The 22113-nt window shown below is 34.1% G+C and overlaps 2 protein-coding genes and 1 pseudogene across 3 annotated transcripts in view; 1 reads left to right on the top strand and 2 right to left on the bottom strand.

Annotated features, from left to right (window-relative positions):
- Nucleotides 1-307: 307 nt before the first annotated feature.
- Nucleotides 308-22113, bottom strand: part of LOC133184802 (uncharacterized) — a 54924-nt gene continuing 33118 nt past the window's right edge. For both annotated transcript variants that reach the window (XM_061319877.1, XM_061319878.1), the window contains exons 6-8: nt 2396-2561; nt 2094-2184; nt 308-744 (exon numbers count right to left, since the gene is read on the bottom strand). In XM_061319877.1, coding sequence (XP_061175861.1) covers nt 589-744; nt 2094-2184; nt 2396-2561 — 413 coding nt within the window. In that variant the 3' untranslated portion in view covers nt 308-588. The remainder of the gene's footprint in view (nt 745-2093; nt 2185-2395; nt 2562-22113) is intronic.
- LOC133184904 (P2X purinoceptor 7-like) lies at nt 11484-12888 on the top strand. The gene is made up of 2 exons (XM_061319974.1): nt 11484-11687; nt 12615-12888. Exons 1-2 carry the CDS (start codon nt 11484-11486, stop codon nt 12801-12803), a joined length of 393 nt encoding a protein of 130 aa, XP_061175958.1. The 3' UTR covers nt 12804-12888.
- Nucleotides 16005-21895, bottom strand: LOC133184903 (uncharacterized; annotated as a pseudogene).

Here is a 22113-nt window from a genome sequence, read left to right as displayed (position 1 = left end):
TTTCTGGGTGGAATTTTAAACTACATATGATACTCAAAAAAATGTTATAAAGTTTTGTAAAAAAAAAAAATACTTGGAACATTAATTCGTTGGTAAAGCTGAAGAATGTGCACGATTTAATGCTCTCTAAAATTAATTTAGTCTAACATAGATAATATAGTAGTTTTAGTATAAAATGCCAAAGTATACTTAATGAATGTCATCCATCAGCTTCTGAGAAAAGTTCGCTTACAGCCTTAAATATCAAAATTTTCAACTACAATTTAATTTCAACATATTTGAATTAAATACTACGAATTGTACAGGGTTCAATTAAAAACGTCGGAAAGAAAAAGAATTATTGGGAATTATGTCTTATAATGGAATGATTATAAGATGAAAATATTCAAAGTGAACAGATTTGATTTTTTAAAAAATTGTTGGAACTTTGGACCTACATAATTTTACTCACAAAACTTTTTTTTGCGTTTTGATGTAATATGCCAATTCAAATTAGATTGCATCTATTGCTTATGCTCATTGTCTGAAGCACAGAAGCCCATGATTCTCATGCTTATTTTGCAGCAGTATTAAGCAGTTTGATTGTTTTCAGGCAGGAACGTGAGTGTGGTCATAATCATCAAGGTCTCGTTCTTCAGTCTTTTCATTTAGATGATTGTATATATCTTCCCTTTCTCTCTTTGTATTCTGGAATGTAGAATACTCTTCGTTGCTTTCGCTGAATGGTCCAACTGGCGATTTTTTCTATTACAACCAAAATAAAACATTGTATAACGATTTCATAATGAAATTTCAGATTATCTTAAGGTATGTCATTCGTCAGCTTTTAAGAAAAGTTCAGTCAGAACCTCTCACATCAAAACTATTTATAAAATTCAATTTTTATAACATATTTGACTTAAACAAAGCAAATTATACAACATTTAGTTTAAAAACTGCCCACAAAATTATACATGTAAAGAAACAAGATTTATGGGGGACTACTCCTTAGTTCTGAATGGAGGAAAGATATTTAGAAGAAAATTCTTCAAATCTATGCATTTGTTAAATTAGATATCTGGAATTTTAGCCCTTCATATTTTTACTCAGATCAGAGAATTTTTCCATTATTATATGCAAGGGATGTTAAATTTAGGTTTTATTTAATATTTTTAGAACAAATTTTACACATTCAGTCAAAAAACTTTGCCAAGAAATAAAGATACATTGAAGAATTCGAGACAAAATTTACACTGTGATTTTTTTTCCCCTGAAAATCGCATATTTTTACCAATATCTCAAAATTGATATCACTGGCCCCAACTTTTTCTTTCATTATTTTAAACTACATGATACGTCCAATCGTAGTTGGATATGATTTTTATCCAACGAGTTGTGTGTGTGTGTGTGTGTTTTTTTTTTTTTTTTTTTTATCCCTGAGCCTTGGCGAGGTGATTAAAAACCTAAAACGAGTTGGAAAAAAAATCATATCTAACTATAAATCATGGGGGATTCTTTTTATCCCACTTTTTATACATCACTCTCATTATTTTACACTGTTTTATGTAGGAATCCACTTCATTTTACTTCATCACTCTCACGCAAAACGCATTTTGACGTCACAGCTGTGGGATATGAATAAAATATCCAATGAGTGATATTCACGGGATAAAAGGGTAAACATGGGATAAATGGAAATATTTTATTGCCTATTTAGCTTCTTAATACCCCAAATATGATTATTTTTAAGTGCAAACAGGTCACAATAATGTATGCGAATTAATTTTCATGATTTGTCCAATTAATATTATTCAAACCATTTTTTCGTAAATAAGAATACATTTATTGCCCTGATTACATCTGGTAAAATATGATAAAGGTTAAAGTGATTAACCTAAGCGTTACAATTTAAGTGCATTTTTTTTACTGGTGCAAGAAAAGGTCAAGTTATTTTGTACCGTTGCTCAGTAAGATGCACACTGACCCCCAATTCTCTTTGCGATTTTGGGTCATGCTTCATGAATACTTATTTAAAATATACTTCTCAAAAAATCCCTGATATAAATAATGTCACGAGTGACATACCTTAAACAAAAAGTATTATTTTCGCTTACGTTTTCTGCGGGTTCGATGGCATTTTTGCTGATGTTTACCTCCATATCTGTTTTACAACTGCTGTTATTTGCTAAATGCAAGTCAAGATTTCTATTAGAAAGAAGAAATAATGCTAGTGAGTAGTTCGTATGCTGGAAATATATACAATGCTGACAGTTTCACAGGGTTTTTTTTAAAATTAAGTTTTGATATTAAATAAGCAGCACGCTTCTGGTAGATCAGATTTCCTGTAAATTTAAGCCATTTTCGACCGACTGGCAGTCAGATATTGATGCTCTACAATTCTGAAAACAAAGCTTACTCGGATTTTTCCTTGATGTGTTTTCGGTTTTTCATAATGCAGATTACTACAACAGCACATACTGTTAATCCTAACACCAAACCACCAATAGCTGCAGCAACAATATAACCGATCTGAAGTCCACTGCTCTGTATTTTAACAGGGAAAACAGTCGAAACTTCAAAATCTAAATCATTGAAAAATAGAACAGCACTGATTCAATAAGTAATTTTTGAGATTAGACATACGTGTATAAAAATTGAAAAATCATTGAAAATCACTGAAAAATCTCCTTTTTAGATTAGTTTTTGAAATAGCTCGAGCATTTAATTAGGAATAAATTTACAAAACTGAAACATGAAACTTTGTAAAATATAAATAGCGAATTTGAAAAAAAAATCTTCATAACATATATAATTATTTTTTGTGACACTTTTTTCATATAGTCCCTGAAACATTCTACTTTTCAAATTTTCCGTTTGCTTAACATTCGTACTCATTCTCACCGTTCATAGTTTTGCGTTCAGCGTTCACCAATCGCTCGCGTTAACCGTTCACAAAATGTCATGATCAGCGTTCGCTCACCGTTAAACGTTTTGAATCAAGTAAATGTTGTTGTAAGTATGTAGATAAATTTAATTAGAAAGATACTGAAAGATTAAATTAAATACGCAATATGCAGATATTTCAAGGGCCGCATCATTTTCTTGTTATGTCATAGACGACATATCATTGATAGAGAGATGATATTCCAAGTCGTTTGATTAACCACATTTAGCATAATTACAAGTACAAATATATTCATTTCTACCACGCTTTACAGTTACTATAGAAATACATCTAAGAATAGTTTTGAGAATTAGATAACATTATGGTTTAAATATTTATGGTGTGATGGACAGTAATAGTGTTCTTAAAAATATTTATGGAAATTGTAATACACGGAAAAAAGCAAATTCTTGGAGGAGCTAAAAGGGGATAATATTTTCTTCCTTACATATAGTCTACACATGAACTATGTATGTTTATTTATTTTAAACAGTATTTTATTCGCAGAGGTGAGTAACTATGTATGTTTGCCGTTTGATCTAATTAAGAACACCACTCTCCCTTTTTTGAAATCAGACACTTAGCTTATTCAGTATTTGCAGTATGGGTGGGTGGATCAAATTTGCAATTGGATTGTGGCGTTCATTTTGTTTTATCCCACCCTTTTTTGATGGCACGCATATCAGTGCCTGCTTTATGGTATGTTTATTTTAAAGGGGATCAGTTTGCATAATATGATGCCAAAGATTTTTGTGTTCTTAGAAGTTTTTTCTAGTCTCTTCTGACCCCCTTACTATGTGTATTTTTGTTTTGCATCATTTACTGAAATAAATGACATTTTTTCACTTTCAATACTGTTGTTATCTTCTTCTATCCATCAAAAAACTAGCTCAGTTGACTTGGCTTCAGACTTGCAACAATAACAAAGGAACATAAAGTATAACTTAATAAACATTAAGCAAGAGGTCAATGAGATTTATACATTAAAACGTCACTCTCCAGAATGCATATATCTAAGAAAGTCATTTGAGGGTCGTAGTTCAAAATACACGCGCCAGTGTAAAGACGAATAATGTCCTCCGTAGAAAAATGACCGAGGCTATTTTTCGACGTAGAAAATTGTCCACCTAGCCGTAGAAAAACGCAATTATTTGTAGAAAAAAAACTAAGGGTCCGTATTCTCCATTTCTACGTTTTGAACAGCCTATATGAAATTGAACCCCATTGTAAAATAAACACCATCCAAACAGAATGATACAGAATTTAAAAGAGGTGATTGATGACAATGTTTGGGTCTCAGTGCTTAATTCTCTTGCGTTTTACTGACACACAATGCACGAACACGCAATTAAAATGTAATAAAACACATCAAATGTAATTTAGATCTATTATACCCATTTGGATATTTAACATGTACTAAGTCTAGCAAAAGATACATATAGCAAACTAACAGTAACACTTTATGATAAATGTGATAACTTCAACTTTTCTATCGTCAACTCCCCTTAATTATGTACCAATATACCATTGCCTGTAAATGGAGTATGTCTCCATGTTGATTCGATACGGAAGAGTGTGTTCTACTTACGAACAATTTTAAGATCGAAGCAAACTATTGACAAATAAGTATATGATACAAGGATATCAAAGTCTCGTTTGAAGGCAACATTTTGCACATTTTGTGGTCGATACAATGACCTTGTTCGCAAATACAATCTATCCGTAAGTCGAATGTTTACTGACTTTTTCATACAAATTGTTAGGCAATTATTTTCCCACTGAATTGTCTACGGATTTTTTTTCCATTTGCCCGATCATAGCAAGGAACACATAGTGGGTGTGACCGGTCGATTGGGATGTTTAACTCTCCATGGCACCTATTCCAACTCTCATGTATTTTTTAAAAGTCCTTGTTTGTTCTTCCCCCATGTAATGTTCTAATGGATTTGTGAGTTTCCTTACTGCTGGTTATCTTCATATTTCACCTATTTTGATTTCAGAAAACAGTGCAACCGCACAATAGACATGTCACGCTGGCTATTCGTCAAGACTGCTGTCTTAATTTTTCATTCATTTTATGTTTGGATATTTTAGCGATTATAGACAATTAAAAACTAAACTCCTATGACAATCGGAATGACGTCCAAATCTGCTTTCCATCGCAAACTTGTTACATATATATATATATATATATATATATATATATATATATATATATATATATATATATATATATATATATATATATATATATATATATATATATATATATATATATATATTCCACTATCACCTGCACATGGTATTTATGTCTCCGTACTTATTTGGAACGCTAGAAAATTCTCTTGAGTACGATCGTCCTTTAAACAGAGGCAGAATACTGACAAATAAGATGATGTTACAAGGCTTTCAACAGTCTCAATCAAAGTCAGCATTTTGAAAAAATTCCTCGGTCATTATAATGACTTTATTGTTTGGATATATGTTTGGGGAACTTAGCGAATTACATAATCGTTCAAACAGATTTGATGTTTTTTTTTTTTATATAAGATTTATCATTCCTGATTCCTCTTATACCGTTCACGGTAGGTCAGTAGGTACAGCTCGCTCTGCGATCGGGAGGTCGTGAGTTCGAATCTCGGCCGCGACTGTCCTAAGTCGATAAAAAATGGGTAGCAACTGTTCCTTCGCCATGCGCTCCGCACTTTGAAGTGAAAGTTGCGGGTCATTCGGATGAGAACCTTAAAAACCGAGGTCCCGTGTCACGGCAGGCGTTGGCACAATAAAGATCCCTCACTGCTCAATGGTCCTGAGTGCCCAGTAAAGGTCAAAATTTAAAGCCCTTCACTAGTATATGGTGACGTCCCTATATGATTGAAAAATTTTTGAATGGGACGTAAAACAACAATCAATCAATCAGTCCTCTTATAAAGGAGAGCATCTAGAAAAAAAAAAAAAAAACAAAGATGTTACATGTACTAATCACATGGATTAATTGCACTTTGGGGATAAGATTTGGATATCTGCACGATCAATTTCAATGGATAGATAATTAGTGATTGTTCTATTGCGGTAAGTTAAAATGAACCAAAGTATCTAAAATATCACACGATTCTGCTTATTCAAATTGTAATATATATTTACTGTATGTCCGAAAGTTACATGTATGTACACTGTTAAAATCATTGACATAAAAATACTGTTACTCAAACACATCCACACAACCTCTTTAACCGGTAGAGAGACGTTATAAACAAATCTCTCTCTCTCTCTCTCTCTCTCTCTCTCTCTCTCTGCGTGTGTGTGTGTGGAATATAAAAGGGAACATTTTTTAAATATCTACTTGAAAACCAGAAGTCTCTGATGAGACTGTAGCTCTACTGGTTTGTACGCATAAAGGAAAAGTAGCACTTGGATTTGAAACTTTGTAACATGCAGCAATGAATATAATTATGTATCTTAATGTAGTCTACTTGTGTGCCAAGTTATATTTAGATCATAAGAAAACTGTAGGAGAAGTAGCGTTTTGAAAGTCTTTCACAGAAATAACTATTTTTAGTAACCATTGCAACACCATTTACTGAAATCAAAAACTAGATACTATTATGTTTCATAGTGTAGTCTAATTGTGTGCCAAGTTTGATTGAAATTAGACCAAATCTATACATAGGAGGAGTAGCATTTTAAAGGAATTTTACAGAAATTTCTATTTTTAGTAACCATGGCAACACCGTTCATCAAAATCATAAACCGATGCACTAAATTATGTATCTTAGTGTAGTCTCCCTCTGTGCCAAGTTATACTGAAATCAAACCGAAACTGTAGGAGGAGTAGCGTTTAAAGGAATGTTATAGAAATTTCTATTTTTATCAACCATGACAACACCGTTCATCAAAATTAAACACCAATGCTCTTAATTATGTATCTTAGTGTAGTACTTTTGTGCCAAATTATATTGAAATCAGACCAAAACTGTAGAAGCAGTAGTGTTTTGATAAATTGTTTACAGACAGACAGACAGACAGCTAGACAGACAGACAGACGGACGGACGACGGATACCTTACTATCGCATAAGCTCTTCTGGTCTCTGACCAGTAGAGCTAAAAATGAAAGATTTGTCATATCAAAATGGAAGCATTTCCACATAGAGTTGATTGATATTGATTAGTGTTGTCTATTTATCATAAAAGACAGATCATATATTCGAAAGATTTAATGAGACCAGCATATCAACCCTAAAACTTCATTTTACGTATACAACATGTGAACATTTTGGTCCACAGGCCTTTTTATTTATAATTTTAAAACTTTTTTTATCCAAAAGGAAACATACATGTATATCCCTAGCAAAATATATAAGGGGTCATTATTTTAGGTCATTTTTCTTCACGTAGGGAATGCACATTTTAAAGGATGCCACTTTTCCTACAAGCAAAACAGTCAATTTATAACTGGGGTGATTTTTCGACGTGGAAAAATGATTGACCCCTGGTCATTATTCTAAGGGGTCATTATTCGTCTTTACTTCAAAATTTAAAGTTTGGCAGGAAGTAATCTGTGTTTTCAAATTCATGGGTCATGATCATGTGTTTATGTCCAAAATATTTTTGAGAAATGTTAAAATTACTTCTGGAATTGACCAATAAATATACCAAACTACATTGGAAATATTAGTACATGCACTTCGCCTTTGGCGTGACTTTCACAGCAACATAGTGTCAAATGATTTTGACTTACAGGACAAGCACGTGGACTCCATATGAACTTAAAGCAGAAAAAAAAACTGGTTGTGACTAACAAACAATATACAATTATTGCCCCCCCCCCCCCGATCAATTGACCTGAAAACAGCTAAAATTATTCAATGATTACATGATACAACTCATTTAAAGCAAACCATCTTTTTAATATTTGCAGATGTCCTAGAAAAAGGCAGTGAGAGAAGCAGGGTTAAAAAACACTAACACCTTTATTAATTTGGAATTTTTAAATCTACTTTTGGTGCGATGTCACGCACGTAGCATCGATTTTGAAAAAAAGGTGTGGGGGGGAGGCATTATAAGAAAAAAAATGACAATTTACCAGAAATAATTTCTGGCCAGCCCAAACAGAGAAGCCCTACGGGTTCGATGAATATTGCACTACTCAGATGACTAAATCATCACACTGACCTCAAAGCAGCAATAATAATTATTGTATATTATTGTAACTGCAGTGATCAATGATCTGTAACTAAACAGCTTCATTTAAATATATTATTCATATGCAGAAACTATTATAAGAACATAAATATGCATACATAGTGTGCATGTACTGGTATATGTATCATGCAATGAATGAATCTATTTTAATTATTATCATTATTATTTATTCTTGATTTAGTGTTCAGAACAAAAAAAAAATAATTTGGTCTGGTTATATATGTCGGCACTATAAAATACAATGCAAGGAAAACATCAGAAACATTCCGGAAAAAAAAATTATATTGCGTTCCCTGTTCGTTTACCGTTCACTTTGCGCTCGCGTTTGCTGTTCGATCTAGTTCTGCGTTCGATCACCGTTCAATGTTTGCTAACCGTTCACCAAAATGCGTTCAGCCTTACACAACCATTCATTCACTTTTTGCTCTGCGTTCTTTCAGCATTCGAAAATTTGACTCAGCGTTCGCTCACCGTGCAAGTTGGAAAGTAAAACGTTTCAAGGACTGTACAAAGGACCAAAGTCTTGCAACTGAATTATCTATGAGTAATTTCTTTCTATCCAAATATTCTTTGAGTACATCTATTATCAAATGTTCCCCTCGGCCGTTGTTGATAGCTCTCCTTGGCGAGAAACTGAGATCATTGAAAATTTTGCCTTATAGAGAACTGCAATTTAGACTCTCATAACAATTCGACCCACTATTGATTCGCAAATTGATACTAAATGACTTGTACTGGTCAGTTCATTTGTTTTAAATATTCAAAACATATATTACTAGCAGTATCTAAGAGCAGGAGCCACTTAGGGCCTTTTTTAGCCCTGAGAATTTCTTAAAAATCGAAACTGCTCAGTTTTGGTTGAAAATGCAGTATTTATAACTTGGACCCTTGGTGACCGTGTATTTATTGAACATGACGTAATTTTCTCTCTAGTCAATGCATTATGATGTCATAAAATGCGTCATTTTCCCCATATCATGTAAATTCCTTTAAAATTGGCCAAAAGTTGAGGTATTTTTTTCAATATTTCATATACAGCACAACCTCTGATCCAAAATATGCAATTACGTAATGAAAGATCTGTTTCTATAGATCACAAGACATGTTATAATTTTTGGATCGTGGGCTGTGCTCATACTTTAATTCTTTGTTGAAGGTAGTCAAATACGCATGTTTTCTGCAAAATTCAAGAACATTGTATTTTCTCAAAGCCTGTTTTCCGATACCTTGATTCTCAAAAAGAAATTTTGTTATAGGAATTGAAAGCACCAAGTCTCTACTTTATTTTGATATATGAAATGGGACAGAGGGTGATAGTCAATTAATTGATATGAGGACAGGACCGTTTTATGCATAAAGTGAATCTAGCTCTTTAATTCAAAATCGTAAGAAAATATTTTCAGCGCTTGTTTGAATATGAGCTACGAGGGTTGTTCAAAAAGTAATTTCACAACTGCTATAAAATCTTAAATAATCGAAAGCGTTGAACAAAACTTTATATACCGGTACTTATACCTTTATTGATTTTGGCTTTCGTCCTTAAATTTCATTCAAATTTGCAATACTTTATTAGTCATCTACCGGTGAAACCGGAGGGGACTATAGGTTTCCTCTAAGTCTGTCCGTCCGTCTGTCTGTCTGTCTGTCTAACTGTCCGACTAGCTGTCCCTTTGGCTGTCTGTCAGTCTGTCCCACTTGGTTTTCCGCACATTTTTTCTAAACGCTTGCAGATATTGAGCTGATTTTTGGTATCTGAGTGTATCGTGGTAAGTTACAGATCAAGTTTGCATTTCGTTTCGCTTCAATGATTTTTGGCGGAATTACGACCTTTTCAAATTTCAGGGTTTTCCGTAATTTTTGCTAAACGCTTGCAGATATTGAGCTGATTTTTAGTATGTGACTTTACCTTGATGAGTTATAGATCATGTTCGCATTTCATTCCGCTTCATTGATTTTTGAGGGAATTATGGCATTTTCAATTTTTAGCGGGAACCAGATTACATTTGCTGGTTGGGGACTAGTATTACTGATGCAATACTCTCAGAATGCTTGTTAAACATTAAATATAACCACAATCTTGGGTCTCGTCTATCGTCGCACGGCAAGAATGTATCGAAGTCTTTGTGACGTTTAGAACTCTTCGACACTCATTTCGAATCCGATGGTACATAAGATTTGCGGAAAAAGATATAAATTTAGAAATAATATTTAGACAAAGTTCAAATAATTTCAATACTTCAACTCAAAATTGTTTGGAGCAAAATGGCAGTAAAGATTATTTAAAAGAAGCACGTGAGAGGTTAAAAAGATATGCGGATGACCTAAAAATGAGTGCCGAAAACTCACGACATAACGAAGTCGGTAACATTCTTGACGTGCAACAATAGACAAAACCTAATAACGTCTTTTTTATCTTAAAATTTCGAGAAGTATTTTATGTAATTGAACGAAATTTTAAGGCAAAAATCGAAATAGATAGGGATATTTGAAATTTTATTGATAACTTTGGATTATTAAAGTGACACCGTGACGCACATTGAGTCAAAGTTACATAGTTTGTTTCAAACGATTGTATAACTAATCGAAAGAATTATGAAAAATATAAGTTTTACGAAGATTTGACGAAATAAAGTGTCTTGCAAAGCATGCAAAAAGTGCTATTTACAATGCCGGAAAAACAAAGGTTTTGTCATTCGGATCGTTTTTTATCGTCCATGTCAACGTCACCTGGCTTTCACTGACAGCAAGAAAACCCACGTGGAAAGATGGAATCGGAGCATGCAGAGGTAATAATGCATCTGTAAACGAGTTTTGTCCAGAATATTTTTATTCAAAGAAAAGTATACGTATAATGTGTTGCATATAGATGTAATGCGACCTGAATTGCACATGATTCGTTATAACAAACTTCATAAATGGTGTCGGGGCGCCATGAAGGGACACAATAAACTGACATATCCGCGGGAAAATAATATGGAATAGAGTGTGCATGTAAGTTGCATACTGATATAAGTTTGTATTACGTAGAGCACCGACAGCGAAAAATTAGAAGAGGTGCCAGTGCAGAGAAGAGGACGTGGAAGGCCAAGGAAACATAGAGGGGGTAGAGGACGACCCAGATCACTGCAACCTCGAGCACCAAGGCAAAACAGACGTAGAAGTAGACAGCAGCCGCCTGTGGACGAGGCAGTCGTTGCACTTGAGGAGAGAAGGGGAGACATTGAGGTACACAAGTCAATTTTTTTTAAACGAAGATCTACCAGAACAGTGTACATATAGGAAAATGTAAATAAATGAAAATATATGAATCAATACTTATTTTTTCAGAGAAGAGTAAATGCCCTTTCCCCTACTGAGATGAGAGAAACCCTTATGACAGTTGTCCAGGAGAATCCAGAGTATCTTTTTAATATCCTTGGCACTAAAGAACCTCATCTACCTGAGGCTTCAGGACCATCACAGCCATCTTGGTGTGTGTGTACCTTTTGTAAAGAAATGCCCACAGAGAAAGAGCAACTGTGTTGTCAAAAAAGTGAAGACAGTTGCATTTCCAGACTTCCTGTAAGTTAATTATCTGTATGAAATAATGGATTATTGGGTCTTATTTTAAACCCATTGTGTATTGAAATTTTTTATCTCACCTGAGCTGAAAACTCGAGTGAGCTTTTCTGATCACCTGTTGTCTGTCCATCTGTCTGTAAACTTTTCACATATTCAACTTCTTCTCAAGAACCACGGGGAAATTTTTAACTAAAATTGGTAGAAAGCATCCATGGGTGAAGAGAAGTCAAAATGAAAAAAATTAAGGGCCAAGACCCTTCACAAGGGGAGATAATCAATATCTTTTTTTAAGGAGCACTAGGCCAGAAATGCTGAAACTTATGTGGGAGCATCCTGAGGTAGTGTAGATTCTAAATTGTTCAAATCATGGCCCCTGGGGGTAGGGTGGGGCCACAATAGGGAATCAAAATTTTACACCGAAATATATTGTAAAAATCATCAAATATCTTCTGAAGAATCACTGGTCCAGAAAAATGAAACATGTGGAAGCATCCTGGGCTAGTGTATATTCTAAATTGCTCAGATCTTGACCCCTGGGGTTAGGGTAGGGCCACAATAGGGAATCAAACTTTTACAGCCAGGAAAGCTGAAGCTTATATGGAAGCATACTGGGGTAGTGTAGATTCTAAATTATACAAATCATGATCCCCGGGGATGGGTGTGACCACAATAGAAAATCAAATTTTTACATTGATATATATATAAGGAAAATCTTTAAAATTCTTCTGAGGAACCACTGGACCAGAAAAGCTGAAATTTATTTCAAAGCTTGCTGAGGTAGTGTAGATTCTAGATCATGTAGATCATGACCCCAGGGGGCTAGGGTGGGGCTACAATAAGTATGACAAGGGGTAAATCTGGTGAACATTACTCAGGTGAGCTTTGTGGTCCATGGGCCTCTTGTTTTACAATGTATTTTTTTTTTAGGATTTCAACATTCTGATGTTGGATGAGGCAGTCCTTGCTTTGGCTAGACTATATCGACAAGATATATTGGCCATGCTGGAGGATGAGGACAGAAACAGAGCCAACAGGCATACGGCATATAGACAATTTGTTCTTTGGCATCATGGAAAACTCCAAGTGGGGGACAGAAGGGTTATTCCCAGCTGCTGAGTGTGTCGGATCAGGGAGAAGTTTCCTGATCCTTATGGACATTATGAAGGGTTTAAAGATGGCCTATTACAATAAATTCCTATAGAATATGTGACTTTGTTAGTATGTACATGTTATAAATTGAAGTTTTAGATAATATGTCACTAAAAAATTGAAGCATTTATTACAGTACTAAAATAAATACAACTGTGTCTAAGTTTGCATCATTACAATACTATAGAAAGAGGGTTTTGGGGGTTACAAGTTTCTCTTGCTATGGCCATATTGGGCCTACTTTGAACTGAACTCTGTCTTCTATGACAACAATTATATAGTCTAATGAGGACTATGTAACATTATCATAAGCTTTCTCTTTGAAGTTTAGGAGATGCACATTGTATAATAAACATTTCAAGATATGACCAAAATAGGCCCACCCTGGGGCCTGTTACCTGCATCAATGGACAGAAATTTTAGAATTTTTGTAAGAGGCTATCTTCACTGTATTTAAATCATGCAAACAATTTGCCTACTATTATTCAGAAAAGGAGATATAAAAGGTTTTCAATACATGACAAACTTAGCCGTACATAGCTGAAGGCTAGGTACATGAATTTCACAATTTTGTAAAAGGGCTCATTATTGTCCCCCGCTTTCACAAAAGCGAGGGGACAAATCTCATTCATCTGTCTGTCCATCTGTCTGTCACAAAAACTTTAACATTGGTCATATCTTTTGAATGAGAAGAGATAGGGCTTTCATATTATACATGTACATTACCTGTGACAAGACCTTTCCAAATATACTATGATTTCTGACCCCTTGACCTTGAAGTTTGACCTACTTTTCTAAAATTTTTCTTTACTTATAACTTTGGATTGAGAAGAGATATGGCTTTCATATTAGACATATGTATTACCTATGACAAGACCTTTCCAAACATAAGTTGGTTTTTGACCCCCTTGACCTTGAAGTTTAACCTACTTTTCAAAATTTTTATCTTTGCTTATAACTTTTCATTGAGAATAGATAGGGCTTTCATATTTGCCATGTGCATTACCAGTGAGAAGGTGTTTCTGTGCATGCTATGATTTTTTACCCCTTGACCTTCATGTTTGACCTAATTTGCAAAATTTTTTTAACTTTGGTGATTACTTTTGAATGACATAGGATGGTGCTTTTATATTAGACAAGAGCATTTCCTGTGTCAAAATGTTTTCGAATATGCTAAAATATCTGACCCTGTGACCTTGACCTTCAAGTTTGACTTATTTTTCAAATATTTCATCAGTGTTGCTAACTTTTGAAGGAGCAAAATAGGGCAATCCTATTTCACACGTGCATTACCTGTGACAAGCATTTCCAAATGTACTTTCATTTGTAATCCCATGACCTTGAAGTTTGACCTACTTTTCAAATATTTTAACATTGCTAATAACTTTTGATTGGGAGATTACAATTGACATGTGCATTACAAGGTTCAAGACTTTTCTAATTGTATACTCTGGCTTTTGATATTTTTACACATGTGCATTACTTGTGACAAGACCTTTCGGATTTTAGTATGATATTTGACCTCATGACCTTGATCTTGAAGTTTGATGTAGTTTTGAGAAGCTATAATCTTTGTCATAACTATTATAATTCAATAATTTATATCTTTTTTGTATAGTGCACAGACAAGACAGGACACACAATTAAGACAGTTACAATATGCCATAAATAATGGCATCCCATCCACTAAGACACCGAAAGCGGGGGACCATAATTCTTTGAACTTGCTTGTTTTAATTGTGCCAAAAGTTTGAATGTTATGCAGGAGTACAGATTTTGAAAATGGCATCAGTTTTGATGGTTTTGGTTTCAGAAAACAATTAATGTTTCCCTTTTAGAATAGACGCTACATGTATATACAAAATTTTGGTATACTAAAGGTAAAATCTCCTACTAGAAAATATATATTCTTTATCATGGTTTAAGAAATCAATTTACAAACAAAAACAGTATACATGTGAGTATAAAAACAAGAAAACAATTAGGTCTGTAGTAAGATGTTATATTTTGGCTCTGAAATGTATTAATAACAACATCATAAGCATTTAAATATCACATTAGGAACATCTGAGAATAATAAGAACAAGAGGTCCATGGGCCACAATGCTCACCTGAGTAATTTTGGCCCTGTTGTTCTACACCAGATTCCCCTCCTTGTAATTACTAATTGTGACCCCAACCTAGTCCCAAGGGTCATAATTTGAAGAATTTAGAATCTACAATACCTTAGGAAGCTCTCGCATCATTTTCAGCTTTTCTGGTTTGGTGCTTCTTGAAAAGATTTTTTTTTTTTAAATTCCTTATACTCCTATGTACATGTTAAACTTTGATTGTCCATTGTGGCCCCACCCTACCCCCGGGGGTCATTATTTGAACAAACTTGAATCTACTTTACCTGAGGATGATTCCACATAAGTTTCATTTTTCCTGGCCCAGTGGTTCTTGAAAAGAAGATTTTTAAGATGCCATTAATTTTATACTAATTTGTAATTATCTCCCCTTTGAAGAGGATATGTCCCTTCATTTGAACAACTTTGAATCTCCTTCAGCTATGTATACTTTGTGCCAAGTTTGGTTGAAATTGGCCTAGTGGTTCTGGAGAAGAAGATGAAATTGTGAAAAGTTAACGACAACGGTGACAATGACAGACAATGGACAAATTTCAGTCAGAAAAGCTCACCTGAGCCAAATTCAGCTGAGCTAAAAATACATGAATCAGAAAATTCACAAAAAGTCATTTGCAAGCACAGTTATGCCCATCAATACAGTGGTATATGCTACACTCGTATGGGATATTATATGCCAAAATTGTACCCGTAAAAATAATGGTTTTCATGTAGAGCCACCTTTTATCACACCAGATATTCTACAATAACATGAATACTGCATAAAAAAATACAAAATTGATTAGTGCAGTGGTTCTTGAGATGTCTAAAATGTGAAATTTACATATGGACAGACAGATGGAAGCTGAACAATATGTTGATCAGAAAAGCTCAAGTTTTCAGCTACAATGAGGTAAAAAAAAAAATACTTCATGTGAAGCGACCAATTGTTGCATACAATGAAACAATCACACATGAGATAAGTTTTGTGAAAAAAATCAGTATTTGTGCAATGAAATTAACGACATTAAATTAAACAAATTTGAAAGACTTCAGTTGAATATTAGTCTTTTGCCATGAAACGAGAAACTTTCTCCTTTAGTAATACTGCAGTTGGTTTTGGATCCACTGAAGCAATGGTCCTGCTTAGACGACGTGGGTCATGGATGTCAAGCACTACTGGTAGACACATCCCCTCCTGATCATTCAGCCTAGCCACTGCTATTCGGTTCATTAAAACCTCAACATGATTATAACTTTTTTCAACCTTTACCGGTGTGACACTCCAACGGCTACTTTTTTGTTAAAAGTTCTGTGTTGCCTATTTAAAAAACAAACAATATGCCAGTATTCCAAACAGTAAATCAATAAAATTTAATGTTACAAGTGATAGAATCAAGACTTAAATACAGACTTAATGAGCTAATGGCAAGACCAGCAACTTGATTTAGGTAATTGAACTTCATACTTAAATAACATATTTTACAATCAAAATTAAGCCTGAGGCCCATGGCCCACAATGCTCACCTGAATCACACTCGCCCCTGCTTTTCTTGAGAAGAGTTTTAAAAGATTTTTTCCTTTTACTGTAATTTTTCAACTATATATCGATGGGGTGTATAGGTTGAAAGGCTCATTTTTAGCCTTAATTTTTTTAAAAAAATTCTTAGATATGGTGAATTCTGAACATAGGACGAGGTGTTGTTTATCGATTTCTATAACATTTCTATCCCTTGTGATCTTTATTTGTTGAATTTGAATTTATAATACCTGATTTCAGCAAATTAATATGAATAAACATACCCTGTAGTTCTTTTGAAACTAGATGTGTCAGTGTGAGAGGAATGCCTGCATTATTTTTTTTCTCTTTTAAAATAAAAAACACTAATTAGGTGTAGAGGCATCATGCTTTTTTGACAAGTTTGGTTGAAATTGGCAGAGTGGTTCTGCAGAAGTTGAAAATGTGAAAAGTTTACAAATGACAAATGGCACACAGACAGACACTGTGCACTTTGTAATCAGAAAAGCTCACTTATGCCTTTGGCAAAAATGAGCTAAAATTTGAATGTGGATTTATTAAAATATTTACTGAATTGTGCCATCAGAATTTCTTTTGACTTCTCTGTCCATATTTGCATTGTAATCCAATGCTGCCAACTGACTTCTAGCTTGATAAACAGGAGGTGAGAAGGCAAATCGTTTACCACTGTACATAAGTAACATATTGTTGAAATTTTCCAACTCTGCTGTGCTCCTGAAATACAAATTTAATGATCAAAACAAAGAAATAGTACATTCCTCACACAAAGATAAAGAGTATAAATCAGTGTAAAATGAAGAAAAGGAAAGAATACCTGAAATTCACATAATAATATATACATTTTTGGTATCTCTCTATGATATAAACAGGCAGAGAGCAAATATCTTCATACCTGTATGAAGTTTTTTGAAGGTCATAGGTCATTACGTGACCTAATCACACAGCGCAGTAATATCTAAACATAAAAAGACTTACTCCACTTAGCAATATACAGTCCCTGAAACGTTCTACTTTCCCACTTGAACGGTGAGCGAACGCTGAACGAACGGTGAACGAACGCTGAACGAACGCAGAGCGAACGGTGAGTGAACGATGTGTGAACGCTGAACGCAACTTGGTGAACGATGTGTGAACGGTGAACGGTGAGCGAACGCAGAACGCGAACGGAGCGCAAACGCGAACGCAAAGTGAACGGTGAACGAACGGTGAACGCAAGTTGAACGATATATTCGGAATGCCTCTGATCTTTTCCTTGCATTGAAACTATTTTATTGTATTATAATGTCAGGTGCCAAAAAAAAAAAAATAATAATAATAAATAAGTAAACCAATAAATGAATGAATAAATAAGTAAATAAAATAAATTCTCCAAAATTGTCCTAAGAAAGATGACTCATGCACATTAAGTTTTTAATCATACGATTTTTAACGCATTAAAACATTGCAATTGTTGCCGAACGCTGAAGTATAAAAGATATTTTTTTAGTTGGAAAATAAAAATGTTTATTCTTATTTGATAACAAATCAGAGAAAACTTCTGTCTTATAGAATGAATTAAAGCGATTGTAACATCCATTCATATATGTATCTCCGTGTCAAGGCGATTTCATGTAAAGTAATAAAAAAAATTAATTACAAAGGTCAGTGGACGTTTTGCATTTATACACTCGTATTTTAAATGTTTAATACAATAATATATTATGTGTCATTTCTATTTTTCATGATGATTTATTGAGCCGACTTCTACATGTATCTGTAGATGGCCGTGATTATACTCAGACAAGATAATACAAAGATACATATTCATATTTATTTATTTGTTATAAATTCAATTTTCAGAACTTGATATTTAAGTAATATGCTGTTATAATTTTTATCAAACAGACAAATGAGAGAGAGAGAGAGAGAGAGAGAGAGAGAGAGAGAGAGAGATTCCGTTTCGCCCCCCCCCTTCCTTTCAGGCTTCACTAAATGTTTGCACCTATATCAAACAATAACTCTGATATTTTTTTCTAAATATATTAGACAGTGAAAGTAACTTTTTTTTTTATCAACAAATCATATCCATCTGTTTGACAGTATTACTCGTTTTTATTTTCCTGCTTAAGTTCACACGAAGTCCACGTGCTTGTCCTGTCAATCAAAATCATTCGACACTGTGCAGGTGTGAAAGTTTCGTCACATCGAAGACGAAGTGCGAGTATTTCCAACAAGTTATAACATTTATTTTTATCATTTCTAGATTTGATACCAACATTTGAATAATTAGTGAATAAAATATATTGGGCATTAACACTTGAATTTGAAACATACTCTCTGCCAATTTCAAATACCACCGCCGACACGTGTACATTTTGAACTACTATTGTTTTGTGACTTTTTTAGATGCATGTTTGTTTTGAGACTGAAATTTTTGTTCTAAAAAAGACCTTAACTTTTTTTTAACAGGTTAATTAAAATTTTCTGGAAATACAGTACTGACTAACTAACAGATTTAGGGGAAAAGGGGGGGGGGTATTAATTATATCGAATAGCAAACATATAAAGTTACGGTGAAAAAAGATTTTTTCTCTATAACTATAGACTTTACATACATGTATTATAGTAGCGAATATTCTGTAGTGCATTACATTTTAAATAAATATTTCCTTTAAACACACTATCAATTTAATTCGCTCCAAAGATAATAAATTTACAGGATATCCGTAGTACTATGTATAACTCTCAGAACTAGTTCTATCATATTTTCTGTAGTAATTGAATAAAAAAACGCGTTAGAAATAAATATTTTGTAATTTTGCTGCGTAATTATTTGACTTGGATAATTATATCTCCATTAACGATTTGTCGTCTTTAACAAAACATCAAAATGTTGCAGTGCTTGAAGTATTTGCACATTGGCCTTAGTTAAATTTAATATTTCAGCATCGTTCTACACAGGTACAGGATGTGCTTATAACAACATTTTTTTTCCAGAGTAATTTAATAAATAACCTAATAGCTAAGTTAGAATAATAAAAATATATATCTTAGATTTTTCCCCCATGAAATAATGATTCTTCAAACACGATATGTTAGTATTAAATTAAAAAATCTGTAACTCCTTACCTACAAAAAGATAAGTCCTTTCACTTGGGAGTTCCGAATGGCAATGACAACTGAACGATAGGTGAACGCTGAACGCAAGTTGAACGCAAAGTGAACGGAACGAAGAGCGAACGCTGAACGCTTTGTGAACGGTGAACGCGAGCGCACGGTGAACGGTGAACGCAAAGCTGTGAACGGAGAGCGAACGGTGAACGCACGGTGAACGAACGCTGAACGAACGGTGAACGAACGGTGAGCGAACGGAAAAATGGGAAAGTAGAACGTTTCAGGGACTGTAGCATGTTTTTCATGCATAAAAATGTACAAAATACGCAAGTAAAATAATAATCATTTTATTTACAATGTAAACGAGTATTTCATACAGTTCTTGATCGATTTTATATAGAGAATAGAAAACTACGTGTTAGAAGTTTCATGTCTGAGCTGCATATCTCAACGTTTACCCTTATTTTTCTCGCAGACCTCTGATTGCTATAATTTTTTTTCATTAAACTTTACTCACAATAAATTTGAAAATCTGTTGAAAAATATCAATGTAATACAATCACGCCACAAACAGCTGACAAACACTGCACTTTGGAAGTTCGGTAGGCACACTTCCATCATCGAGATCGTTGTCGCGTAAGCTGTCGTGTCTCCATATCAACATCATAAATTAATGAATATGCCTTACTGAAATCGTAGATTTTATGTTTTTGATCAAATTTTGTACTTGATTTCAAGTTATCTGGTCCGGACAAGTGTCTCCATCCATCCCTTTCCGACCGAAATTCCTCCAACTTTTTATTATCAAACATCGGACGTGTTTCTTGTGTTTTTTAACATCGAATATGGGTTCTCATGAATACGAAAATTCCCAGACACCAATATGCTCACTATAATTGATCACAAGTAGCCTTTCACAGAATATTCCCTTCAAAACAGAATCATTTGCCAGATGAATTTGAAGCGTAACCGCTTTTCAAGCCGATTTACACCTAGCGTAATTTGTCAAAATCTACGACGTGCGGTTAGTGCAATATTTATATTCGATTACATTCAATTGTCCGTCTCAAATGTATATATAAGTAATAAATAACAAGTTTAAAAACTTCAATGGGAATTGAAGTGGGTCGGTACGTGATCAAATCTTCTGAGAAGGCCTTCGGCCTTCACAGGATTTGATCACGTGACCGACCCATTTCAATTCCCATTGAAGTTTTTAAACTTGTTATTTATTTCTTAAATGTATTTGGTTCAGAAATCGCTTATTAAACACAATTTGGATGAGAGCTTTATGGGCAGGACTGCCTTTCTTTAGCCAGTTGTTGTGCTCATCCTCTATAGGACCATGCATGCATCTGTTGGCACCAAAGAAATTGCTGGAATAGGACATATTCCATTCATGCTCATTTACGACATGGTGGACAACTCCACACCATACCTCCTGTGATTTTTAAATGCATTAATTTAAAAAGCAAGATCATGCTATTAAAATGTATGTGTATTTTTACAGAATATTGCATCTTTATTAAGCTTTTATAGATAAATGAAAAATGAGGCAACTGAGCAAAATCAATGTCACAAATTATATGATTTTCAAAATACCTGGTGTATATATGTACATTTATTTCATATGGTACTCACCATAAAGTTGTCCCTATCTGTGGCATAGGAGCATGAATACCAAAAGTGGTTTATGATGTCCCTACTCCATTCTAAAAGTGGTTTGCATTCCTTGTTCTGTCCAGCAGCTATAATTTTTTTCATCAGATTTTTAGCAGCATGCCAAATATCATGGGAGTGTTTGATTCCTGGAAACCTGTTTTCTGCAAAAGTTGTCAGAAAAAAGTAGCACCAATACACACAGAAATGAAGAAAGAAAATGAGAGAGGGACTATCATTTACTAGTACTCACTCATCACTGCTCCAATTTGCAGGTGTGCATCAGTTACCACTTCAGAAACTACAACACCATTCTCCTCTAAATCCTCCATTGCCTTTAAAAACATGCCTTTTCCATATTTACACTTTTCTTCCCCGTCTCTCTTTTGTCCATTGTTACCAGTGACACTATTTTCTTGGTACAGTTGTCCATCACACTGTATGTGCAATATTGTGCACTATGACCTGAACTGTCATTTCTTCCATCACCTAAGTGAAATATAAATGAGAAAAATAGTGTAATTCATCATCATCAACACCATTCTCCTCTAAATCCTCCATTGCCTTTAAAAACATGCCTTTTCCATATTTACACTTTTCTTCCCCGTCTCTCTTTTGTCCATTGTTACCAGTGACACTATTTTCTTGGTACAGTTGTCCATCACACTGTATGTGCAATATTGTGCACTATGACCTGAACTGTCATTTCTTCCATCACCTAAGTGAAATATAAATGAGAAAAATAGTGTAATTCATTGTCCATCCAGCTAAAAGTATTTATATCAGAAGACAAAAATAATCTCCCTGTGAATAGAAAATACACAAACCTAGAGCAATAATACTTTGTCCTTGCAAGTTTTCAATGATTTCCCTTTGCTGC

The sequence above is a fragment of the Saccostrea echinata genome, unplaced genomic scaffold (genome assembly GCF_033153115.1).
Source record: "Saccostrea echinata isolate AGI-Se365-2 ecotype Australia unplaced genomic scaffold, CSIRO_AGI_Sech_v1 ptg000011l, whole genome shotgun sequence".
In the NCBI taxonomy this organism is placed as follows: Eukaryota; Metazoa; Mollusca; class Bivalvia; order Ostreida; family Ostreidae; genus Saccostrea; species Saccostrea echinata.
The sequence above is the reverse complement of the archived record's forward strand: the minus strand, read 5'-3'. Positions and strand labels throughout refer to the sequence as shown.

What these genes read in the sequence shown, in the direction of transcription:
- LOC133184904 (XM_061319974.1), top strand. Translation starts at nt 11,484, where the DNA reads ATGAGAGAAACCCTTATGACAGTTGTCCAGGAGAATCCAGAGTATCTT. An exon ending in GTTGCATTTCCAGACTTCCT is followed by an intron (nt 11,688 to 12,614) that starts GTAAGTTAATTA and finishes TTTTTTTTTTAG; the next exon opens with GATTTCAACATTCTGATGTT.